Below are 23025 nucleotides of genomic sequence, written 5' to 3' on the forward strand. Positions count from 1 at the left end.
TCCCATCCCAAGATGACAGATAGCAGCGCCCCTGGGCACAGACCAATGCAGACAGGATGCTCCTGGGGTGGGCTTGCTGCTTCCCCACCCTGGACTTCCCCCCCACCCCCCTGCCCCGACACTTGCTGCTCGGTGCCCTTCGCCCCAGTTGTCCTAATGACCCATCAGGCTCCTAGTATTGTGACCAGAGCTGACTCAAAGCTGCCTCCTCCCTCTAGTCCTCAGCCCCAGAGCAGACTAGATACAGTCTTAGTGCCCTGGGGGAAAGGTGGTATGGCTGGGCCTGCAGCTCCATGAGGGAGCTCCAGAGGGGGTACCCCTGGGAGGAACCTCTGACATGGGGAGTGGGGGCATCTGCTGGCTCCTCCATAGGCCATGGAGCTACCAGGTGAGGGCCCCAGTCATGGCAGATACCACAGAGCTGTCATATAAGCCACGTGCAGGCCACACTGTGGCACCTTTATTTCTCTGGGCCTCAGAGGGCTTGGGCCTTGGAGCCTCTCCCATTGACTTGGGTTGCATCTGTCAAGCGAAGGGCTGAGACCAGAACAAGCATGAAGCCTGAAGCATGGCAGAGATTGGGTGCGCCCAGTGGAGTGAGAAGGTGCTAGGACCTCCAGCCCTACTGTGCTCAGCTCTGAGGCATCCGACTAGCAGGATAGGCCCACTCTTCCCTTTACCATACCATCCTAGCTTTGGACAAAAGCAAAGGTGGATGGCAGGTGCAGCCAGAGTCCCATCTGGCCTCTCCTCAGAGGGTTGACTCCTCCTACAGGCAGCTGGGAAGGTGGTGGCCAGGTTCCATTCAGCTTTCTGCTGCCTGTAGCAACTGAGGAACAGGGCTGTCTTCTCAGCTATGATGGGCAGCAGGTAACTGGCAGGGACCCCATCTGGTCATAGAGCTGTCTTCCCCGCCTGGCAGCCCCTCTGCTGCAGCTTCCGGATGAGTTCCAATAGGTTCATCTGCAGTGTCAGCTCCTGAGATGCAGAAGGGCTGCTGTGAGGCCAGCATGACACCTAGACTCTCCTACACTGGCAAGAGCCCCAGGCAGAAGCCTCCTTTTCCCAAAGGCCCAGAGGCAGCTACCAGGGCCTAAGAGTGCCAAGCAATGAACCCATGGGACTGACTTCCAGTGAATCCTGCCCATGGCTTGCCAGAAAGGGGAAAAAGTGGAGATGCCACCCCCAACAAGGCTGCAGTTGTCCAGGCTTGGTGCACACGGAGATGTATGTAGGGAGGAGATGAGGGTCCTGTGAGTAGCAGGCCTGGGGAAGGGGAGGCAGAGGCAGTGGGACTTGCCTTACTAATTTCTCCCTCCTCCCCTCCGTCTACATACCCTGGGCCTGGCTCCCCAGTGACCCAATGATAAAACCCCAGAGGGAATTGGACCTTTGGGAACCAGCATCCCCTGGGCTGCACCAGGGCAGACCTGAGGCACTGACCTGTGGGTTGGTGGTCACATAGAAGCCAGCAACCCCTGCCTTCTCCAATGTGCTCTGCTGGTCTGCCACCTTCCGGTCTAGCTCTAGGACAATCTTCTGGTCCATTGCCCGCTGCTCCTCACGAATCCGGTGTTCCACTGCCTGCACGGTGAGGGCGGCTCAGGGGCTTAGCCCCCTGCGCATTAATGCCTCAAACATACACTGGTGGCTTGCCACTTCCTTTAGCCCTCCCCTCCCCCCCCCCCCCCCCCCACCTTCCCAATCATTCGAAGGCCACTGATGGTGCCCTTATTGCACCAGGTTGCTCCCTCCTCGGCCACACTGAACCCTGGAGAAAAGTTCGGCTGCCCCACCCCAAATGTTCTCCCTTCCAGGACCTCCGGCCAGGTGTCCCTCCTTTGCTGTGCCAGACTTTGCCCAGCAATGACCGCTCAGGACCACCATGAGCTGGCCAGATGCCAGATCCACCTCTGCTTACTATCAAGTTGCCAACCACCTCTGTGCCTTTGCATATGTTCCCTCCCCATTGGGACTGCCAACCAACCCCAGCTCAGCACCTCTTCCCTGTATGCCCTGGCTCGGGGCCGTCTGGGACCCTGCACAAATCCCTCCATGCACTCCTACCACCCATGGCTTCTCGGTTACATATGGGTCTCTTGGTTGTCCTGAGCAATCTGGGAACAGGACAGGCCTCATAATCCCACCATTGCCCTTGCACCTCTAAAGCCTTGGGGCACAACGGCCTCCCACTCAGCACCTGCCCTGCACAGGCCCGGGCCACAAGCAGCTGCAGCCCCAGGGAGCAGGGAATCATATGCTTTTACCCAGTTCTGCCACATCCCAACCCCCACAGTGAAGAGCCATACTGGGGGCTCATCAGGTCTCTAGTGGACCACCCAAGCTGAGGCCCAGAGGAGACAGCAGCTCCCATTCCACCCTGGGCCCCCTCCACCATGGCCCAGTCACCCTGCCCACACCCCTACCTCCAGCTCACGCTGCTGAGTTGCCTGGAGCACGGGCAAGTTGTGGGGTCGGCAGGCCTGCTGGGCTTCCTGGTGCTTTTGCCGCAGCGCCTGCCTGAGCACTAGGAGGAGATGAGACCAGAGAAGTCAGGTAGGTGGTGGGAGGTGAGATGGGAGGGGGTCAGGGAACACCTCTTGCCTCAGCACCTGCCCTGGCTGTCCCACCATGGGGCAGCCAGGACAAGGCGCAGACATGAAGCCCTGCCTGATGACCCAGCCTGCCCGAAGCCCTGCACTAGCAGCTGGATGGAGTTCTGGGGGATGCCCAATCCCCTAGCCCACTCAGTCTTTCCCTCAACCAGGGCAGGGCCATTCTCTAGCAGCGAGGATCGAGGGGACTCGGTGCAAGAATGCAACAGAGGAGGGTGAGCGAGGGCAGGCTGGCGTAGGGGTGGGGCCAGGGCTATAGCCCGGGGTCAGAAGACCAACAGGAGTGGGAGACTGCGGTCTGGAGGCTTCTAGGTTCAGATGGCCACAGGCCAGCATTCCTGGGTGTGAGCTGCCCATCACCCATGTGATATATACAGAGATGTCCAGGAGACCACCCAGGCAAAGGTCTGGGAAAAGGAGGATGAGGAGTCATTGTGCCAAAGCATGGCATGGTCTCTGCTTCCAGAGGCATGGTTGTGTCCCTCCCTCAGAGCTGCCCTTCAGGGTGGGCAGACCTGCCCCACCCCATCCACCACTCCCAGAGGGAGTAGGATGGGCCCAAGGATGAGATGAGCCATTAGAGGTCCTCTACTGGGGGCGGGGGGTGTCTGTGTTACTTGGAGAGGAGTTCACCAAGGCCACTGAGGAAAGCTCCTACAGTTGCCACTAAATCATACCATAAACGTAAGCAAAGTTGTCTAGTCTGATAGGACTGGACTGAGGGGAAAGGTATCATGAGATGGAAAGAAACCAATCACAAAACAGAATATACAAAACTATACAGCATAGATCCTAGACCCATGTCAAATGGCTAGATCTCTCCTGTAAGGAGGGGTCCTCGGCCATAAGGAAACAAACCCAACACTAGGTCTTAGGCAGATACCTCTTAGCCAGTGGTTTGGCACCTGCTGTGCCCCGAACCTTACCAATCTCCTGTTTCTTGGCATTCTGTGTACACCTCAACAATGGCATTTATCACATTAAATGAGTGTGAAACCAAGAACCACCCTTGAGACACCTGCATACACACAAGGACAAGGAAGATGCTCCCTGGTTAATGTTTACACCACGTGGAGGCAGGATGGGAGGAAATAAATAGATAAATGCAGGAACACGTTATCTACTTCACTTTGTTTATCAAACATTGCTGCAAATCTCAGGACAACATCCAGCTTCCACTGGGTGAGACGAGAGCTGTGGCCACTGCCTGGCTTTAGCAGTGACCAAGGAAAGCAATGGCAGCCAATCACCACCACCTGCTGAGTCAGAGGGAAGGAAAAGCAGAAAGTCACAGGGTGCTCACCCGTTGCTGGTGGCATTAAAACCTGTCCAAAACTTCTGAAGCACAAGTAGCAAGGTGTCTAGAGGATTATCAAAAAATCTTCACTAAAAGGAACCAGGACTCTGGAGAAACTGCTGCCCTCCCTGCCCCCCCCTTTATTATTCGGAGTGCTTTATTCACTCCCTGAACTAGTAATCTCTGTGGATAAACAAAGGTCACCCACATGAGAATGAGAACTACTTACTGACAGCAAGAGTAAGTGACCATCACTGCCTGCATTTGGTAGAGACTCAACCACAGGCAGGAGGAGTGGGAAAGCTTTTTGGTGGCCAAAGGGAAAGGTCCATCCTGATGGGAGGCTGCTGAAGCTGGAAACAGACTGAGGCAGGGAAAGACAAGAAAAGATGAGCCTAAACACCTTCCTGTATCAGAAAGCAAGGAAGTGCTCCAAGAATGATGGGGACACATCAAAAGAACACAGGAGCCAGCCCAAGAGCTCTCCCACTGACTGTATGTGGCCCAATTTGAGCATTATAAAGAATAATGAGCTATGTACTTTGGATTTTTGACTGTATGCATTTTACGCCTCAATGGAAATGTTTACAAAGACAACCACTCCAACAGCAGGGACAATGTAACACCAATTCTATAAAAACTTAAAAACCTGAAGAGAACGCTTCCCAACTCATCCTATGAAGCCAGCCTTACCCTAATACCCCATGCAAAGGCATTATAAAAAACTACAGATCAATGTTCATTATGAACACAGAAGCAAAAATTCTTAACAAGATTTTAGCAAATCAAATCCAACATAGACAAAAAGGATAATACATCCTGACCAACTAGGATTTATGCCAGGAATTAAAAACATCAGTGTAATTCACCATAGTAACCAAAAAGCCGCATGATCATGTCAATAGATATAGAAAAAGGGATTCAACAAAATCCAATGTTGATTTCTGAAAGAAATGCTAATTTCTGCCATAAACGTTTAAGTTGCATATCATTGGGTCTGCAACTGCTGTCCAGTTTACAGGAAACAGGGTGGAGAAATGGTTAAATGACAGCATGAGGAAGCAATCTGACAGACCCAGCATGGGGACATTCTCTTCAAAAAGTCAATGCCATAGTAAATGTTTTGAGACTATTCCAGGAGCAGAGACCAAAGTAACCAAATGCAATGCATAAACCTACACTGTCCTTACAGAGACAGTTTGTGACAAGTTGGGTAATGTGACTGTGGACTGAAGGTCAGAAGACACCCTGGAATGATTAAATTCTCAGGATGCTGTCCCTGGTCACGTTGGAGTGTTCTTGTTCTAGGGCACTGGTTCTCAATCCTGGGCCAAAGTTGACCCCCAATGATATCTGGAGACATTTTTGGCCGTCACTGGAGGAATATGCCACTGTCATCTAATGGGTAAAAGCCACGGATGCTGCTAAACATCCTGCAATGCACAAGACACTGTCTCACCATTAAGACTTGTTCAGCCACAAATAACAGTGCTGTGTTAGAAAACCCCAGTCTAGAGGAATGCTGAAGATCCAGGGTGAAACCCTATGGTGTTGCATATATATTTAGAGGTATTAAGAACTTCGGCAAAATGTTAATTATTGAATCTACCTGGAGGGGATACAGGTATACATTATTCTTCCAACTTTACTAAATATTTTAACCTTTTTTTTTTTTTTTAATAAGGAAGTTAGGTAAAAATACAATAACAAAGGTAGGAAATCTCATCGGGGGCAGGGAGAGCTGCCCAGCACACCTTGCAGGAAGGGGCTCCGGAGACCCCCGAGTGGGTACGCCTGGGAGGAGCCAAGGGCTGAGGGTGTGGCTCGAGTGAAGAAGTTTTTGGTTCCAAAGGGTGACACAGGGCATAGTGCGGGTGAGGGGGCAGGGGTGGTGTGGGGCTCTGCGCCGCTGTAAGGGGAACTGACCCTAAAGCACGGAAGAACTGTCAACACTTTGGAGCATCACCGAGGGTAGTCAGCCGCTACCGCTGACCGCCACCACCAGGATCCGCCCACGGACTGACCACACAGGAAGGCCTTGGGCCATCTTGCGTGGACGAGGGTGGAGACAAGGCTAAGTCTGGGCAGGGAGTGTCGATGTTATGTTGATGCGGGGTCGTGCAACTGACAAAATTAAATTGCCTTGACCTTTTTGTCACCAAAAAAGGGCTAGCGGTCTCCGCGCGCTTGACCTGGTCAATTTTAGGGTCTTCATCCGAGCGACACCCAGGGAAGGACTTGGGCTACACAGACACCGAGAGCTAAACTCCCGGAGGAGAAGCGTGCGTCGTCCCGCCTCCCCCGCGCACCTCGGTGCTCATTCTGTAGCCGCAGGCGCTGATTGTACAGGCTCTTCTCGGTGAGGTGCTGGATCTCCAGCAGCCCCTGCACGATCTCGAACACGGTGCCGTCAAGAAGCGCCAGGGCCAGGTCGCTGAGCGTGGTGTAGGACAGGCGCTGCTGGAAAGAGCTGCGGGCAGAGGGACGCGGTGAGCGCGGGCGGGACCCAGGGCCGCCTCAGCCGCCCGCTCCGCCCCACCCCGCGGCCGCGCACCTGGGAAGCTCTTTAACTAGGCTCTGTAGTGCAGATAGCAGCTGGTAGTGCCGCTCCTGCTGCCGGGCCCCATCTACCGCCTCTTCGAAGGCGCCACCGTAGCGCTCCATGGTGGTCGCGCCCAGCCAGCCGCCGGCCGGAGCAACCCGCGCCTCCTCTGCGTCAGGCCCGAGTGAGACGCATCCCGCCCATTTTACGACCATCTCGAACGCGGCGCGTCCCGCCCCCTTTTACGACAGTTGAGGCGGTACGGCCCACCTCCTGCGCCCTCCCGTACGAGGCTCGCTCCGCTCTTACGCAGAGGTTCCTAGGAGGGTCCCTCATTGTCCCCGCCCCTTATCCTGCCATTTGGCCCACGCGACCTGAGGCATAACACCACAGCAGCGAAATCGCGAGATTTCGAAGAAGCCCACCCTGCCCGCCCTGAGTCGGCGCGGACCGAGGCCCCGCCCCACTGGGCTAACTCTGCGAGGGTGTGGTGTGGTCCAGCGCATGCGCCTGTTGGGATGCCGTGTGGTTGCTGCTGTCGCAAAGTGTTTGCTCCTCTTTGCTCCCCCCAAAAGCGCTTGAGTCATTGAGTCCCGAGCTCCACCAATACTAGCGGCGTGACCTTGGGGCATTTTTGTCACCTTCAGGCCTCAGTCTCCTTGTCTTCCACTCATGGGGCGTTTGTCCGGGTTACCTGTCAAGCGAGACCCCTCTCTCCCTCTCTGACACGGGGTCTGGGAGCTCCAGCAGCGGCGGTGCAGGAAGGGTCTGCGCGCTGGAGGAAGGATGGCGGTGAGTCCCTCGCCCTCCCCAACCCCAACACCTTCGTGGGAGAGCTCTGTTCCCACCCCCACCCCCCCACCCCCTTATCTGCCTCCACCAGCGTCGTCAACATGTCGAAGAAAACCTGGCCCAATGCCTCAATCCAACATTGAGAATAAAAGTCCTGGAATCCACAATTACACTCTTCATAAGCCACAAAAATATACAAAACAAAGTTTGGATTGCTGAATATCCTGCTGGACTCATGGGGGCAGGGGATTCCCGCCATGGAGAACTAGCATCATGTCTTCTTCATCTCAGTGGGAGAGTATTCAGTGCTGCCAAACACTGGGAAGAGGCTGCTGTATAGCGAAATGCAAAAGTAGGTAGATTCATGAAGAAGACAACCAGAAAGAAGGCTTGTGTGGCCAACTTGAGCAGACAAATCCAACTGACTATGGATAGAATGCCCAGACTTTGGAGAAGAAACGCATGCTGACCCCCTGGGGGCTATGTAGGATCAGCACCAAGGAGAGGAGGCAGCTTAACTAGGGCGTTTTCTGGGGTGATTGATTCCTTGAAGAAGACTCCTTAACCAAACTTTGGTCAGGCTCCCTTTAGCTCTCTTTTTAACTAGGCCTCATGCTTGGGCCCTGTCTTAAGCCTGCCTAGTCTAGTTGCAGCAAGAATCCTGGTAAGTCAGTTTAGAGAGAATTCCCTACCTTTGACATCTGATTGTCCTTGAAACCGATCAGATTCCTTGTCCCCTACTCTCCTATTCTCAAGAGGACCCATGTGGCTGGGCTGCAGCAACCAAAGGGAGAGTGCAGCGGGGTACATGTTACAGAGGCTCCTGAGGGATTGTCCTAAGAGCAGTAGGGAGATCTGAAGGTTTGGGGGCACAGACATGATCAGATTTGCCTTTCACAAGCCACTCAGTAGCCACCATGCTGGTGAGATGACCGGGCTTCACCTGGGTCAGGGTCAGGGGAAGGCAACACAGGGAGGTGGGGTTCTAGAGCCATCTGGGGTTGTACTGAAGTCCCCAGTTAGTCCTCACAGTTTTCTCCACGATGTTTCCTCAGTCCTGGCAGGAGTGGCTCTCCCTTCCCCACATGTGCTCTGAGTCTGGGGCCAGGAATGAATACAATGAATGAATGACAAGCACTCAGGCCAGTGCTGTAGAGTATGGAGGACAGGCAAAACCCATAGCTGGAGGTGCACACTGGCACCTTGCACCACACTCCTAGCTGGTGGCAGGAGCAGAAGCTGCGACTTGGGCACTGAGCAGCTGTGAGTGGCTGGAGGAATGGGCTGGTTTAGGCCAGGATGCTGTCACCTCCCTGGAGGTCATGGTTAGAGGGTGATAGCAGCATCTGGGTGAGGGTGCCCACCCAAGTTCTGAAGGAGACCTGGGTGACGGGAAGTGATGGGGATTCAGTCTGGGCCCACCTCTCAGTTCCCCATCTGTGAAGGGTACCTGCATGAAGCCTGGAGTCTAAGATAGGGATTTGTGCTGTGTCATCTGGGTGACCATAAGGCCCCTCTGCCCATACAAGCTCAGTGTATCTGGTTGTTCCAAGTCCTGGGAAGGCCAGGTGGGCAAAGTCAGGCAGACCTGGTTTGGAGGCTGCTCCACAGTCTTGTTCTGCTGCTGGAGCAGGAAGGCCCTCTCTGGCAACCCTACTCTGACCTGCATTAGGGGTCCTTCTCCCCAGTGTGGACATAGACAGTGGGTCAGTCAGGCACAGGGACTCCTGGGCTACCTCAGGGTCATCACAAGGGCCCAGTCTGGAGGGAGGTATTCTGACCGCCAGATCCCCAGGGCTGATGGTTTTGGCACCACTGGGAGCTTTGTCTGCAGGAACAGGGGACTGGCATGTAACTGGGACATGCAGTGGGGGTACACATCCCCTGTGTATCTGGACTCAGTGGAGCACATAACACACACTGGATAGTGTCTACCATGGACTTTCACTCTGTAGTCACTATCTGTCCACTCCACTTGACCTCCCAAGCCTAAGAACCTGGCTGGTAGCACTTCGGTGACTGGAGCACACTGGGCTGACTCTTCAATATCAGGCGGGTACGGTTGATTGTATTGTGTGCTGGGGAGCTACAGTCCCTGTCTCTGACTGTGTGCCTGAACAGGCACAGCTGAGTCTGTGGCGTGAGGGGGTGTGTATCTATGTGTGTGGGGCTAAAAGCTTCACTGTGAGGTTTTTATAGGGGTTGGTGCTTGAGTGTTGTGTGTGCTTTGAGTTTTTGTGTGTGAGTGTCTTATTGTGTACATAGAGACATGGTTCTGCCCTGGTGTCCTGGCACCCTGCACACATCCACATAGGCCATGCAGACAAAGGCATGAACCACAGCTGATGGAAGTGGAACCACAGCAGAACATCTGTGAACCTTCTAGAATGCTGGGGAGGCCTGTGGAGGCTCTTTTGAGGTCACTTTTTACTCACAACCTGACTCCTGAGGAGTTCTGCTGAGGTGTGGGCTCCCTAATGGGCTTCTCAGTGATGGGGCATACCACAGCCCCTGCTGCAGTTCTGGCCCTTTTGTTTCTTTGTCATCCTTTTTGGTGTGTGAGGCAAGGACAAACACATGATGGGTTTGTCAGTGTGCGCTGCAGATATCTATGAAGTTAGTACGTGAAGTCAGGTCATGTTATTATGGAGGCTGAAAAGTCCCATGATTGGCCATCTGCAAGCTGGAGACCCAGAAAAGCTGATGGTGTAATGTGGTGTGAGTCTGAAGGCCTGAGAACAGGGGAGCCAATGATAAAAATCCCAGTCTGAGAGCAGGAGATGGGATGAGATGTTCCGGCTCAGACAGCAAGGCAAAGAAAAAGGGTTGAATTCCTCCTTCCTCTGCTTTCTGTTGTTTCTATTCAGGCCCTCAGTGGGTTGGATGATGCCCACACACAGGGTGGGGACAATATGCTTTGGAAGCCACTGATTCAGTGGAAATGCTGCTCTGACCTGGAAATTTCTTTACAGACATACCCAGAAATAATGTTTAATATAGACTCCCGATGATTAGTCAGGTTGACACATAAAATTAACCATCCTAAGCCCACCCCTTGTCAATTTGGCACCCATATACATCTTAAAGCCATAAATAAATGCCAAATAAGGACAGTAACAAGGTCATGATTCTGTCTAGCATGATACAACCTTTGTAAGACCAAAAAGGCACTAACTCCTTCCCTAGAGGAGGAGGGAAGTCCTTGAGTGATGTTTACTTTTCTCCTTGAAACCATGTAACTTAAACACTATGATGTAGAATTGGCCATACTTAAATCCTATAACAAAAATTGGTACATCTTATGTTACATGATAATGTAAGGGAGGAAAGAAAACAAAGACAGACACAAATGTATTCATAGTAAAATAAGGAGGAAATATTCATGACTATTATAGTCTTCATTTAACTGATCATGTGGTCGTAGCTAGTATTTATAGTTACCTTCTTCCACTACTCCTCTGTATCCCTGTGCCTTTACCAAGCACTTCAGCTAATTTTTGTTCCTTACCTGGTGGGTAAACCTAAGCCTTTATTCCCGAAGGGTCTGGGCCATTAATAATCCTGCCTATTAATTGGGTCATTGTAGTTTTACACTAACCTTGATCACAAGGCATGGTAACACTAGGAGAGGCCCTAAGGGATCTCCTGTATATTCTTCCTTACTTCCATTGTGGAGTAGTAGTCCAATTTGCCCTTGGTAGTCAGGGTAAATCACCCCAACCAGCCTTCTTTGCTTATTGATTCAGAGGCATGAAGAGACCAAAGTGGCTGAGTGGCAGTCTTAACCTCCAGTTCAATAGAATCATTGTGTCTCCTAGTGGAAGCCTTTCTCCCTCTGTGTTGCAAGACCTTCAGGCCAGCAAAGCATGAGGTTGTGGGAATAGGAATCAGAAATTTTGCTAGTGGGTGACTAAGGTAATGGGAGTGGTGCTATTTCAGTTTACATCCCTCAGTTCCTGGACCTATGGCTTCTGGCTATTGGAAAAATAGCACCATGCATTGGATGCTGATTCAGAGAGTATACAATCTTCTGGAGAATCTTGCCTCAGCCCTGCAAGATACTGCCACTTAGCTGACACTGTAATTGAGTCTTCAAAAGTCTATTCTATCATTCTGTCCAGGTGCCTGGGTGGTTCAGTCAGTTAAGCATCTGATTAAGTGTCCGACTCTTGATTTCGGCTCAGGTCATGATCTCACAGTTGTAAGACTGAGCCCTGCATCAGGCCCTGTACTGGGCATTGAACCTGCTTAAGATTCTCTCTATCTCCCTCTCTCTCCCTCTCTCTCCCTCTCTCTCTATCAAGAAAAAAAAAATTCTGTGAAGCTAGTTGTTTCAGGATGATGGGAAACATGGTAAGATCAGTGAATTCCATGAGCATGGACTCATTGCTGTAGTTCTTTTGCTGTAAAGTGAGTTTCTTTTTTTTTTATTAAAAAAATTTTTTTTTAACTTTTATTTATTTTTGAGACAGGGAGAGACAGCATGAACAGGGGAGGGTCAGAGAGAGAGAGGGAGACGCAGAATCTGAAACAGGCTCCAGGCTCTGAGCTGTCAGCACAGAGCCTGACGTGGGGCTCGAACTCACAGACTGCGAGATCATGACCTGAGCCGAAGTCGGATGCTTAACCGACTGAGCCACCCAGGCGCCCCTATAAAGTGAGTTTCTTAATCAGAAGCAATGCTGTGTAGAATACATGATAGTGGATAAGACATTCTGTAATTCCACGGATGGTAATTTTGGCAGGAGCATTGTGTGCAGGGAAGGCAATCTGTATCCAGAGTAAGTGTCTATTCCAGTAAGGACTAGACAGTACCCCTTCTACGGTAGAAGGAGTCCAGTGGAATCAATCTGCCTCTAGGTAGCTGGACATTACTCCTGTATAGTGGTGCAATATTGGCATTCCATGTTGGCCTCACCTGCTGGCAGATTGGGCACTCAGTGATGACCATCTCCAAGTCAGTTTGGTGAGTAGAAGTCCATTTTGCTGAATCTATATGTAACCTTCACCCCTGCCACCATGGCCACTTTGTTCATGAGTCCATTGGTCAGTGACAGGGGTGGCTGGGCAAAGAGGCTGACTGGTATCCAGAGAAAGGATCATCCTATCCACTTGATGATTGAAATCCTCCTCTGCTGAGGTCACCCTTTTGTGAGCGTTCACATTGGACACACGTTTCTTCTCCTTCCCCTTTTTCTCCTTCTCCTTCTTTTGCTTATTCAGGAAGGTCTGTCCACACACCTCTTTCCCCAAGTTTGTTACCAATTTTTCAGTCATGTTCCTTCCAAGTCCCTGACCATCCAGCCAAGCCTATGAATTGGTAATGGCACATCTGGCCATTTCTCTTTCTGAGCAAAGTGCACAACCAGGTGCTCTGCTAGGAGTTCCACACACTCGAAGGGTTTCCTTTCACCATTGTCTTTCAGGGATGCCCCAGACAGGACCTTTCATGCTCTTGCTGTCCATTTTCAGGTGGTCAAGCAGACCCATCTGTAAACCAGGCCCACATCTTCTCTTTCTCTGTCATAGGAAACTCCCCATGTTAGGCCATAGGTGCAGGCTGGGAGAGAAGGCAGTGTAGCAGGAGTGGGAACCATGGGCATTTGGGCCACTTCTTAATGTAACTTACTTGTCTTCAGGGCCTGATCAGGCCCAATGACATCATCCATTTGATGATGAAGTGCTGCTGTGCATGCCCAGTGTTGTGGCTTGGTGGGTCAGATGGCACCCAGTTCATGATGGGCAGCTCAGGTGATGGGCAGCTCATGGTAATTTGGTGGCCATAGTTCAGTGTTCAGTCTCTCCTAAGACTCAGTAGTGGGCTAAGAGCTGTTTCTCAAAAGGAGTGTAATTATCTGTAGATGATGGCAGGCCTTACTCCCAAATCCTGAAAGCTTGCACTGTAGTTCACCAATAGGGGCCTGCCAAAGGCTGCAAACAGCATCTCTGCCATTGACCCTTCAAGCACCCTTGTATCTGCATGGGCACTGGAATCAGAGGTGAACACACCTTAAGTGATAGTCACTGTACCTCCTGAAGCTCTTTGGGTGACTGCCAGCCTCAAGGCATAGTCTCCTTGTTCTGGCCAGCCCGTGCATGGCCATGGTCCTATGGGGAAGCTGCCAACCTCCCCAGAGCCTCTCTTTGTCTCTCCCCTTTAATAGCATTCCTTTTGGATACTCTTTGGGATGCCCACCCATGAGGTTCTAGTCCAGGTGGATGGGTGCAGTAGAGCATTCTGAGTCGGGGCAACTGGGCTGGAATGGTGTCCACTTGGCATGCCAGTGGCTCCAGGTATGTGGGGCAGGTTGGGTCTGGGGAGGAGGGTGACACTTAATGCCACTGTAGTTAAGCTTAAAATGATTAAAAATCTAAATGTAATGTAATGGGCATTTTACTACCCCCCCCCTTTTTTTTAAGGGACTTGTTAACATGCAGGAAAAAAAAAATGTCCCAGTGGCTTCAAGTGTAAATATATTAGGTCAAAGAAATGAATCACTGATATATGATAAAGCATAGATGAGTCTCAAAAACATGACACTGAGTGTAAGAAGCCAGACATAAAGGCCACATATTGTATGGTTTCATTTTCATGAAATATCCAGAATACAGAGATGCAGATAAATCCATAGATCCAGGTAAAAAAGCAGATTGGTGGTTGCCAGGGTCTGGGGAGGGGGTGGAATGGAAAGAAACTATTTAATGGGAAGGAATGTCTTTTTTAGGGCAATGAAATTTTCTGGAATTAGGCAGTGGTGACATTTACATAACTTTGTGAATAGAGTATAAATCACTGAATTGTTCATTCTTATAAGGGTGAATTTTATGGTATATGAATTATATCTCAATTAAAAAATTATATGATACATACATATATATTTTTTTAAGAGTTAGCATGGGGAACAGTATGATTCTCTGAGTGCTTTGTTTGGTTCCCCCACTACTGAAATAAAGGAAGACCTTCCAAATGAGAACAAGCACCATGTATTCAGAGCTTGCTCTACATGGCGAGGGAATCAGCCACCAGCAGTTGCAGAGACTCCAAGGCAGGTGGAGGAGTGGGAGAACTTTCTGGTGGAAACAGAAGGAAGACACGTCCTGATGGGAGGGTCAGGCTGACTCAAGGTCAGACAAGATTGGTGAGGGGGAAAAAACTTGGCTTTCTTCCATTTTCTATTTTGGAAGCTTTTTGAGGAAAAGGGACATTGAGGGGAAAATGTCAGATATTGATCAGGTCCTGATTGCTTGGGTCCAGTTGTGGAGGCTGTGGTTTGGCCTTCCAGGCTGGGTCTTGCAGCTCTCAGGGTAGGGCCTCACTGGTTGGAGCAAGCAAGCTCCCGGGCTTCTGAGAGGATTTAGAAAATTCTGTGGGACAAATGGAATATTATTCAGCCACAATAAAGAATGAAAATTTGCCTTTGCAACAACATGGATGGACCTTGAGGGCATTATGCTAAGTGAAATAAGTCGGACAGAAACAGAAACATATGATCTTACTATATGTGGAATCTAGGGAAAAAAAACACAAACAAGCTCAGAGATACGGAGAACAGAATGGTGGTTACTTGAGGAGGGAATGGAGGGCCTGAGGGGGGCCAAATGGGTGAAGGGAGTCAAAAGGTACAAGTTAACAGTTATAAAATGAATGCCATTGGGATGCACAGCATGGTGACTATAATCATATCATACTACATATTTGAAAGTAGCTAGGAGTGTGGATCTTGAAAGTTCTCATCACAAGAAAACATTTTTCTAACTATGTATGGTGACATATTAACTGGACCGTGGTGATCATTTTGCAAGATATACAAATATCAAATCATTACGTTGTACACCTATAACTAATATACATTGTTATGCCAATTGTATTTCAATATTTAAAAATTTTGTGGACTGAAACCCATGCTTCATCATTTTAAGTCAACCAGACACTCTTCTTGGGTAGAGTAGAAACTTCAGTGTTTTTACAACAACTGCAATTAGCCAGAAAAAAAAAAAAACAGTAATAATTACGATAATGATGAATAATAGTAACATCAATAGTAGCAATCATTATTCCTAAAAATCTCAGGATTTTCATTTTCTATTACAGTAAACCCCTTCAATAACTTATCTTCATAGACACTATTTTCCCTCCTGACCCCTCCGTGTGCACAGCCTCCTCCCAGTTAGTATTTCCCAGCAAGGGGTGTCCTCTTCAGCTACCCCGCCTGCAGGGGCTGGTCCGTGTCCCAGAGTGAGACTTGGAAACATTCCCCAGAAGGTGCCTCCGAAGACTGGACCCCAAGAGGGACGGCAGCCTAGCTAGGGACCCCCTTCCAACGGCTCAAGGCGGCCCGTGCTGGTCCCTGACTGTAAATGGGGACTTGGAAAATTTTCTGAGCTGCACCTCCAATGAGTGAAGCCCATGCAGGACGCGATCCAGTCTGTGAACCACCCACGCCTCCTTCTGCTGGTAGACCCTTAAGCGCCACGTTAGCCAGCCGCTTGGGAGGATGGCGGGAAGGACGCTGCTCCCCGGCCCCCCACCCCTCCCGGGATTTCGGTCCGATCTCTGGGATCGCTCCCCATGGGCTCAGGAGGCCACTGGAAGGATCCTGCCCTTGTTTGTGGCCACTCTCTGGGCTTTGCCTCCGCACTTAATCCTAGCGCTTTTCAAGTTGAGCTCTGGGAGAAAACGACATAAAAGGGGCCGCCAGGTGGCGTAGTACCACCTTCGCTGACCGCACCGGGACGGATTTGGGTCACGAAGCAGGAGGGCGCATCCCCCGGTCTTGTGGGCCTGGCCTGGCCTTGTCGCGGTCCGTCAGGGTGAGGTGACGGAGGACTGGGAGGCCCAGGAGCGCCTTTCGCAGGCCTCCTCGCATCGGCCGTCCTGTCCAGGCCACAGCTCCGGAGAAGGGACTTGGAATATGTGGGGGCGTCCCGAAGGCCGCGTTCCACACAGACAGGCACCTGGAATGAAGGGCCCTACTTAGACTTAACCCATGGGGCTCAAGCTGGTCTCCACTTCCAGAGCGGGACTCGGAAAAGCTGATGGGAAAGTCCAGCAACCGATACCCACGCAGGGCCGATTCCAGGCCCGGACACACACCTTCCCGGGCCATCTGTGCGGGAATAGCAGGTAGGTGTCTCTGGAGTGGAACTCGGGAAACCTTGGAGGCACCTCCGATCACCGGACCCCACGAAGGAATTGAGCCCAGCCAGAGCCCTGTTCTGTCCCTCACAGACGGCTCGTGCCGGCCTACCATTTTGAATGGGGCCTTGGAAAACAATTTCAGGAGGCGCTGCTGACAGCTGGGACACACGCGGGCTGGCGTCTGACCCTGCGATGTGCAAGCCTGTCCTCCCATTATGACCCAGTCCCACCTCGGGCGGGAGTGGGAAAAAACGGATAGCACAAAGACCCGCTGGCGGAGCCACGTGTGTGAAGGTGTCTGGGCGCCGAACACTTTTTTCCCGTTACACCATAGCGACTTTGGTTGGTTCCCGCGTGTGAAGGGGCACCCTCAGGTTGTGGTCCACACCTGGCAGGACAGCGACGGTCACTCCTCAAAACGCTGCCTGTTTATTTTCCAGCAAATGGATAGGCGTCAATGCTCCGACTCCCAGTAGGACCCGGAAGATTGCCGCAGGTGCCACAGGCCTCCTGGAGTTCTGCCTGGCTCACAGAGGCCAAACACCACACTTGCAGATTTCGCCTGAATGCCGGTGGAAAAGTATATAAAAGTGGCCACCAGATGGCGCCATAGAACAGTTATTAGCCTTCGAGGGGACGACACAGTCTAGGTGCTGGAGAGGGTGCACCTTGGCAGTCTAATAGGGTAATTTCCTCCCAGCCCACCTCGCAAGGCATCTGTCTTCCTGGGGGTGGGCAGTAGGCGTCCAGGGCGTCCCGGGGGCCTCCTCCTGAGAGCTGCTGGCCGGCAAGGCACGACACTGCTGCGCACGGGGTTCTTGGAACATTTCCCTGAGAGGCTGGCGGCTAGGGTGCGCTGCGTGGGCTTCCCCAGAGCAGCCCAGGCGGTTCTGGTCTCCAGGGAGACTTGGTCAGTTCTGAGGGGGCTCAGCGGGACAAGGACTGGGAAACTGAAACCGTGAAAGTACCCCAAGAGAACATGGATGATTCATTGTTATTTACAATTTTGGAGTGGGGAAGTTCTTTCTAAAGCATAACACAAAGCCTAGAAGCCATTAGGCAAATGATCAATAAACTTGACCTCACAACGTTTAAACAAAATGGATCTTTGCACAAAGCCCAAACAAAGTCAAATGGCAACAAAGAGGTTTGGGGAACATTTGTGCAAACACATGTAGAATATGATACTGATTTCAGCATTACTTAATATAGCAGGAAATTGGGGGGAAATAATTGCTGTTAAGAAGGACCAGCTTAAATAAATTCTAGTACATCAATGCCATGATGTACTAGATGTATTTTATTTTATTTTGATTTTTGCTTTTTAATTGAGATAGATCCAGGGGCCCCTTGTTGGCTCAGTTGGTTAAGGATTTGACTCTTGATCTTAGCTCAGGTCATGAGCTCAGGTTGGTGGGGAGCCCTGTGCACTATCAGTGCAGAGCCTGCTTGGGATGCTCTCTCTCTCCCTCTCTCTCTGCCCTGCCCTGATTCTCACTCTCTCAAAATAAATAAATAAACTTAAAATAAATGAGGTAGATCTACAGGTACTGACATGGAAAGAGGTTGATGATGACCTGATAATGAAAATAGCAAGTTTCAGAGCTTCTCTTGGAAAAAAAAATGCACCTTAAACAAATACCCCCATGGAAAGGCAATGGAATTAGAATAGCTAAAGCAATTTTGAAACATAAGGATAAAATCTCCCCTATTTTAACAGTAATTACATAGCAAGTAAATTATGTGTGGTACTGGCAGAGGGATAGGCATGTTGATCAATGGCAATGAATAGAAACCCAAACAAATATGCTGAACTGAGTTTTGGCAAACATGCCCAAGTAATTAATGGGATGAAAGATGGTGTCTCCATCAAATGGAAGTAGGGCAAGTGGACATCAGGGCAAAATTAAACTATGCTAAAAGCCTAAAACTCACACCCCATACAATCATTAACTCTAAATGGATCACACACTTATTTGTAGAATGTAAAACATTAGGAAAAAAAAGTCTATGAGAAAAGTCGGGGGTCTAGGGTTGGCAAAGAGATTTTAGACTTGACACCAAAAGTGTGATCCATAAAAAGAAAGGGATGAACTGAAATTTATTAAAATTAACAACCTAGGCTCTGTGAAAGACCATTTTAAGAAGATGAAACAACAAAATACATCCTGAAAGGAAGTATTTACAAACCACACACTCAACCAAGGCCAGGTGTCTGAAGCTACAAAAACTCTCTAAATGCAGTGGTGAAAAACAAATGGTCTGATTACAAAATCTGCAAAAGACATGAAGAGGCATGTCATTGAATTTTAAATCCACCAATTCCATGTACACAGGAGCTTGACCTCTCAGATAACCTATCACTAAAGGCCTGTAGTCAAATTAAATAATCATCTTGCGATTAAAAATTTCTTGAACAACAATTGTTGGTGAGGATGTGGAGAAAAAGTAACCCTCTTGCAATGTTGGTGGGAATGCAAACTGGTGCAGCCACCGTGGAGAACAGTATGGAGGATCATCAGAAAGGTGAGAATAGAAATACCCTACAATCCAGTAATCGTACCACTGGATATTTACCCAAAGAACACAAAAACACTAATTCGAAGGCATACACGGACCCTTGTGTTTATAGCAGCATTATTTACAGTAGCCAAATTATGGCCCAAGTGTCCATCGATACAAGAATGGATGAAGATGTGGTATATGTATACAATGGAATATTATTCAGTCATAGAAAACTGTGGGCTTAGAAGCTTAAAAATTCCCTGGGCTTGCACCAATGGGTTAACAAGGCATAAAGAATTATAAAACCATAGGATTTGAGTGGAAGTTCTTTGTCACTGCATTTCTTGTGTGATTGTTAGGGAAAACTTCTATTCCTGCTCCTGAGATAATAATGGCCATATTAAGAGGAAAACAAATGAACAAAGGAAGGTAGATCCTATTTCCCCTGGAGCTGAAGCTTTGCAGGACTCTACGATCAGTAGATTTGGTGGGAGCATGGGTTTTGTGCTAGTCTATGGCTGCAGCTTGCTGTGCTGATTCTCAGGTGGACTTGTCCTAGTGATGATGCATTTGCAGGGCACAGGGGTGTGAGACTTGGTGTAAATGGCTCCAGCCTCCACTCCATGGTGCTGTTTTGCTCACTGAAGTCTGCCAGTGCTGATGGGAGGGAGGGGAAAGGAGACATTAGCCATTCATATAGAAATCCTCTCTGGCAAATTCACTTCCCATTGAGATAAAATTCACACACAAGTCACACTTCATGGTGTGCAATTCTGCTTTTCAGTGTATTCACAAAATAGTGCCAAGTTACCACAATAAATTCTAGATGCTTTACATCATGTACCCAATGAAATTCCATACTCATTAGCAGACAGTCTTCATTTCCCCTAATCCCTAAGTCCCCAGCTAATTTATCTTCTGTTTCTATTGATGTGTTTATTATGAACATTTAATATAAATGGAATAATTCCATGTATGACCTTTGTTGTCTGGCTTCTTCACTTGGTATGATGTTTTCAAAGTCAGCCCATGCTGTAGCATAGACCAGCACTTCATTTCTTCTATTATTGCTGAACAATCTTTCATTGTATAGATACAAGACAGTTTATTCATTCCTCAGTTGATGGATGTTTGTTGTTACTACTTGGGGGTTATTATGAATAATGCTGCTGTGAACATTTATATATAAGTTTTTGTGTGGATATGTCTTTCATTTGTTTTGGCTGTAAAATTAGGAGTGGAATTGCTGGGTAATAAGGTAAGTCCCTGTGTCACTATTTGAATAGCTGCAAGACTGTTTTCCAGAGTGACTACCACTTTCCATTCTTGCCAGCCATGTGTGAGGCTTCAAATTTCTCTGTCATTTCACTGGCAATCACCTATCTGTCTTTATGGCTATAGCTATCTTGTGTCTATGAAAGGATATACTGTGGTTTTGATTTGTAGTTTTTTTTTAATTTTTAAAAAATGTTTTATTTATTTTTGAGACAGAGAGAGACAGAGCATGAGCAGGGGAGGGGCAGAGAGAGAGGGAGACACAGAATCTGAAACAGGCTCCAGGCTCTGAGCTGTCAGCACAGAGCCCCATGCGAGGCTTGAACTCACAAACCACGAGATCATGACCTGAGCTGAAGTCAGACGCTTAACCGACTGAGCCACCAAGGCGCCCCTTGATTTGTAGTTTTTTGATGGCTAGTGATGTTGGACACCTTTTCATGTGCTTAATGGTCATCTGAAAAGCTTCTTTAGAGAATATTCTTTTGAAATCATTTGTCCATTTTTAATTTTTTTTTTCAACGTTTATTTATTTTTTTTGGGACAGAGACAGACAGAGCATGAACGGGGGAGGGGCAGAGAGAGAGGGAGACACAGAATCGGAAACAGGCTCCAGGCTCCGAGCCATCAGCCCAGAGCCTGATGTGGGGCTCGAACTCACGGACCGCGAGATCGTGACCTGGCTGAAGTCGGACGCTTAACCGACTGCGCCACCCAGGCGCCCCTCATTTGTCCATTTTAAAATTGAGTTCTTTGTCTTTTTATAACTGAGTTGTAATATATGCTATTTTTCTCATTAGATATATGAATTGCACAATTTTCTTTATACTGTGGGTTTTTTTACTTTTTTTTTTTTTTTACTTTTTTTATTTTACTTTTGAGAGAGAGACAGAATGTGAGCTGGGGAGAGGCAGAGAGAGTGGGAGACACAGAATCCGAAGTAGGCTCCAGGTTCTGGGCTGTCAGCCCAGAGCCCGATGCAGGGCTTGAACTCAGGAACCATGAGATCATGGCCTGAGCCAAAGTCGGACACTTAACCAACTGAGCCACCCAGGCGCCCTGTCTTTTTATTTTCTTAATGGTGTCCTTTGAGTCACTAAAATTTTACATTTTAGTGAGGTCTAATTTATACATGTTGGAGTCTTACTAGTTGGAAGTTATTTAAACATAACACATAAATCACAATTTCTTTATCCATTCATCACTTGATGGACATTTGGGCTCTTTCCATAATTTAGCTATTGTTGAGAGTGCTGCTATAAACATTGGGGTACAAGTGCCTCTATGCATCAGCACTCCTGTATCCCTTGGGTAAATTCCTAGCAGTGTTATTCCTGGGTCATAGGGTAGATCTATCTTTAATTTTTTGAGGAAACTCCACACTGTTTTCCAGAGTGGCTGCACCAGTTTGCATTCCCACCAACAGTGCAAGAGGATTCCCATTTCCCCACATCCTCTCCAGCACCTATAGTCTCCGGATGTGTTCACTTTAGCCATTCTGACTGTCGTGAGGTGGTATCTCAGTGTGGTTTTGATTTGTATTTCCCTGATGAGGAGTGACGTTGAGCATCTTTTCATGTGTCTGTTGGCCATCTGGATGTCTTCTTTGGAAAAGTGTCTATTCATGTCTTCTGCCCATTTGTTCACTGGATAATTTGTTTTTCAGGTGTGGAGTTTGGTGAGTTCTTTATAGATTTTGGAAACTAGCCCTTTGTCTGATATGTCATTTGCAAATATCTTTTCCTTTACGTCGGTTGCCTTTTAGTTTTGTTGATTGTTTCCTTTGCAGTGTAGAAGATTTCATCTTGATGAGGTCCCAATAGTTCATTTTTGCTTTTAATTCCCTTGCCTTTGGAGATGTGTCAAGTAAGAAATTGCTGTGGCTGAGTTCAGAGTGGTTTTTTCCTGCTTTCTCCTCTACGGTTTTGATGGTTTCCTGTCTCACATTCAGGTCCTTTATCCATTTTGAGTTTATTTTTGTGAATGGTGTAAGACAGTTCTCTAGTTTCATTCTTCTGCATGTTGCTGTCCAGTTCTCCCAGCACCATTTGTTAAAGAGACTGTCTTTTTTCCATTGGATATTCTTTCCTGCTTTGTCACAGATGAGTTGGCCATACATTTGTGGGTCCAATTCTGGAGTCTATTCTTTTATTATTATTATTATTATTATTATTATTATTATTATTATTATTTTAAATGTGGAAGCACAGAGAGAAGTGCTATCCAATTATGAAATTTATTGTCAAATTGGTTTCCATACAACACCCAGTGCTCATCCCAAAAGATGCCCTCCTCACTACCCATCACCCACCCTCCCCTCCCTCCCACCCCCCATCAACCCTCAGTTCTCAGTTTTTAAGAGTCTCTTATGCTTTGGCTGTCTCCCACTCTAACCTCTTTTTTTTTTTTTCCTTCCCCTCCCCCATGGGTTTCTGTTAAGTTTCTCAGGATCCACATAAGAGTGAAACCATATGGTATCTGTCTTTCTCTGTATGGCTTATTTCACTTAGCATCACACTCTCCAGTTCCATCCATGTTGCCACAAAGGGCCATATTTCGTTCTTTCTCATTGCCATGTAGTACTCCATTGTGTATATAAACCACAATTTCTTTATCCATTCATCACTTGATGGACATTTAGGCTCTTTCCACAATTTGGCTATTGTTGAGAGTGCTGCTATAAACATTGGGGTACAAGTGCCCCTATGCATCAGTACTCCTGGATCCCTTGGGTAAATTCCTAGCAGTGCTATTGCTGGGTCATAGGGTAGGTCTATTTTTAATTTTCTCCACACTGTTTTCCAGAGTGGCTGCACCAGTTTGCATTCCCACCAACAGTGCAAGAGAGTTCCCATTTCTC

General features: G+C 48.6%; 1 protein-coding gene and 1 long non-coding RNA gene across 3 annotated transcripts in view; one reads left to right on the forward strand and one right to left on the reverse strand.

Annotated features, from left to right (window-relative positions):
- Window positions 1-427: 427 nt before the first annotated feature.
- On the reverse strand, window positions 428-6685 carry LOC106983617 (DiGeorge syndrome critical region gene 6 like). Its single transcript, XM_015081806.3, has 5 exons — window positions 6467-6685; window positions 6222-6382; window positions 2427-2527; window positions 1444-1584; window positions 428-978 (listed from the first exon to the last, which is right to left on the reverse strand). Exons 1-5 carry the CDS (start codon window positions 6667-6669, stop codon window positions 895-897), a joined length of 690 nt encoding a protein of 229 aa, XP_014937292.3. The 5' UTR covers window positions 6670-6685; the 3' UTR covers window positions 428-894.
- A 577-nt stretch (window positions 6686-7262) lies between these two features.
- Window positions 7263-23025, forward strand: part of LOC128312441 (uncharacterized) — a 34038-nt gene continuing 18275 nt past the window's right edge. The window contains exon 1 of one of the 2 annotated variants that reach the window (XR_008291774.1): window positions 7263-7910. This is a non-coding gene — a long non-coding RNA (uncharacterized LOC128312441). Of the gene's footprint in view, window positions 7911-16944; window positions 17071-23025 lie in introns of those variants that run through there. The other variant, XR_008291773.1, reaches the window with a different exon arrangement.

Source organism: Acinonyx jubatus, chromosome D3 (assembly GCF_027475565.1).
Source record: "Acinonyx jubatus isolate Ajub_Pintada_27869175 chromosome D3, VMU_Ajub_asm_v1.0, whole genome shotgun sequence".
Classification (NCBI taxonomy): domain Eukaryota; kingdom Metazoa; phylum Chordata; class Mammalia; order Carnivora; family Felidae; genus Acinonyx; species Acinonyx jubatus.

Bases quoted from the DNA above. Each gene is read 5' to 3' on its own strand.
- LOC106983617 (XM_015081806.3), bottom strand. From the start codon at position 6,669: ATGGTCGTAAAATGGGCGGGATGCGTCTCACTCGGGCCTGACGCAGAG. The intron at 1,585-2,426 runs GTAGGGGTGTGG...CTCACCGTGCAG, and splicing joins CTCAGCAGCGTGAGCTGGAG to GCAGTGGAACACCGGATTCG. The intron at 979-1,443 runs GTCAGTGCCTCA...TCTGCATCTCAG, and splicing joins ATGTGACCACCAACCCACAG to GAGCTGACACTGCAGATGAA.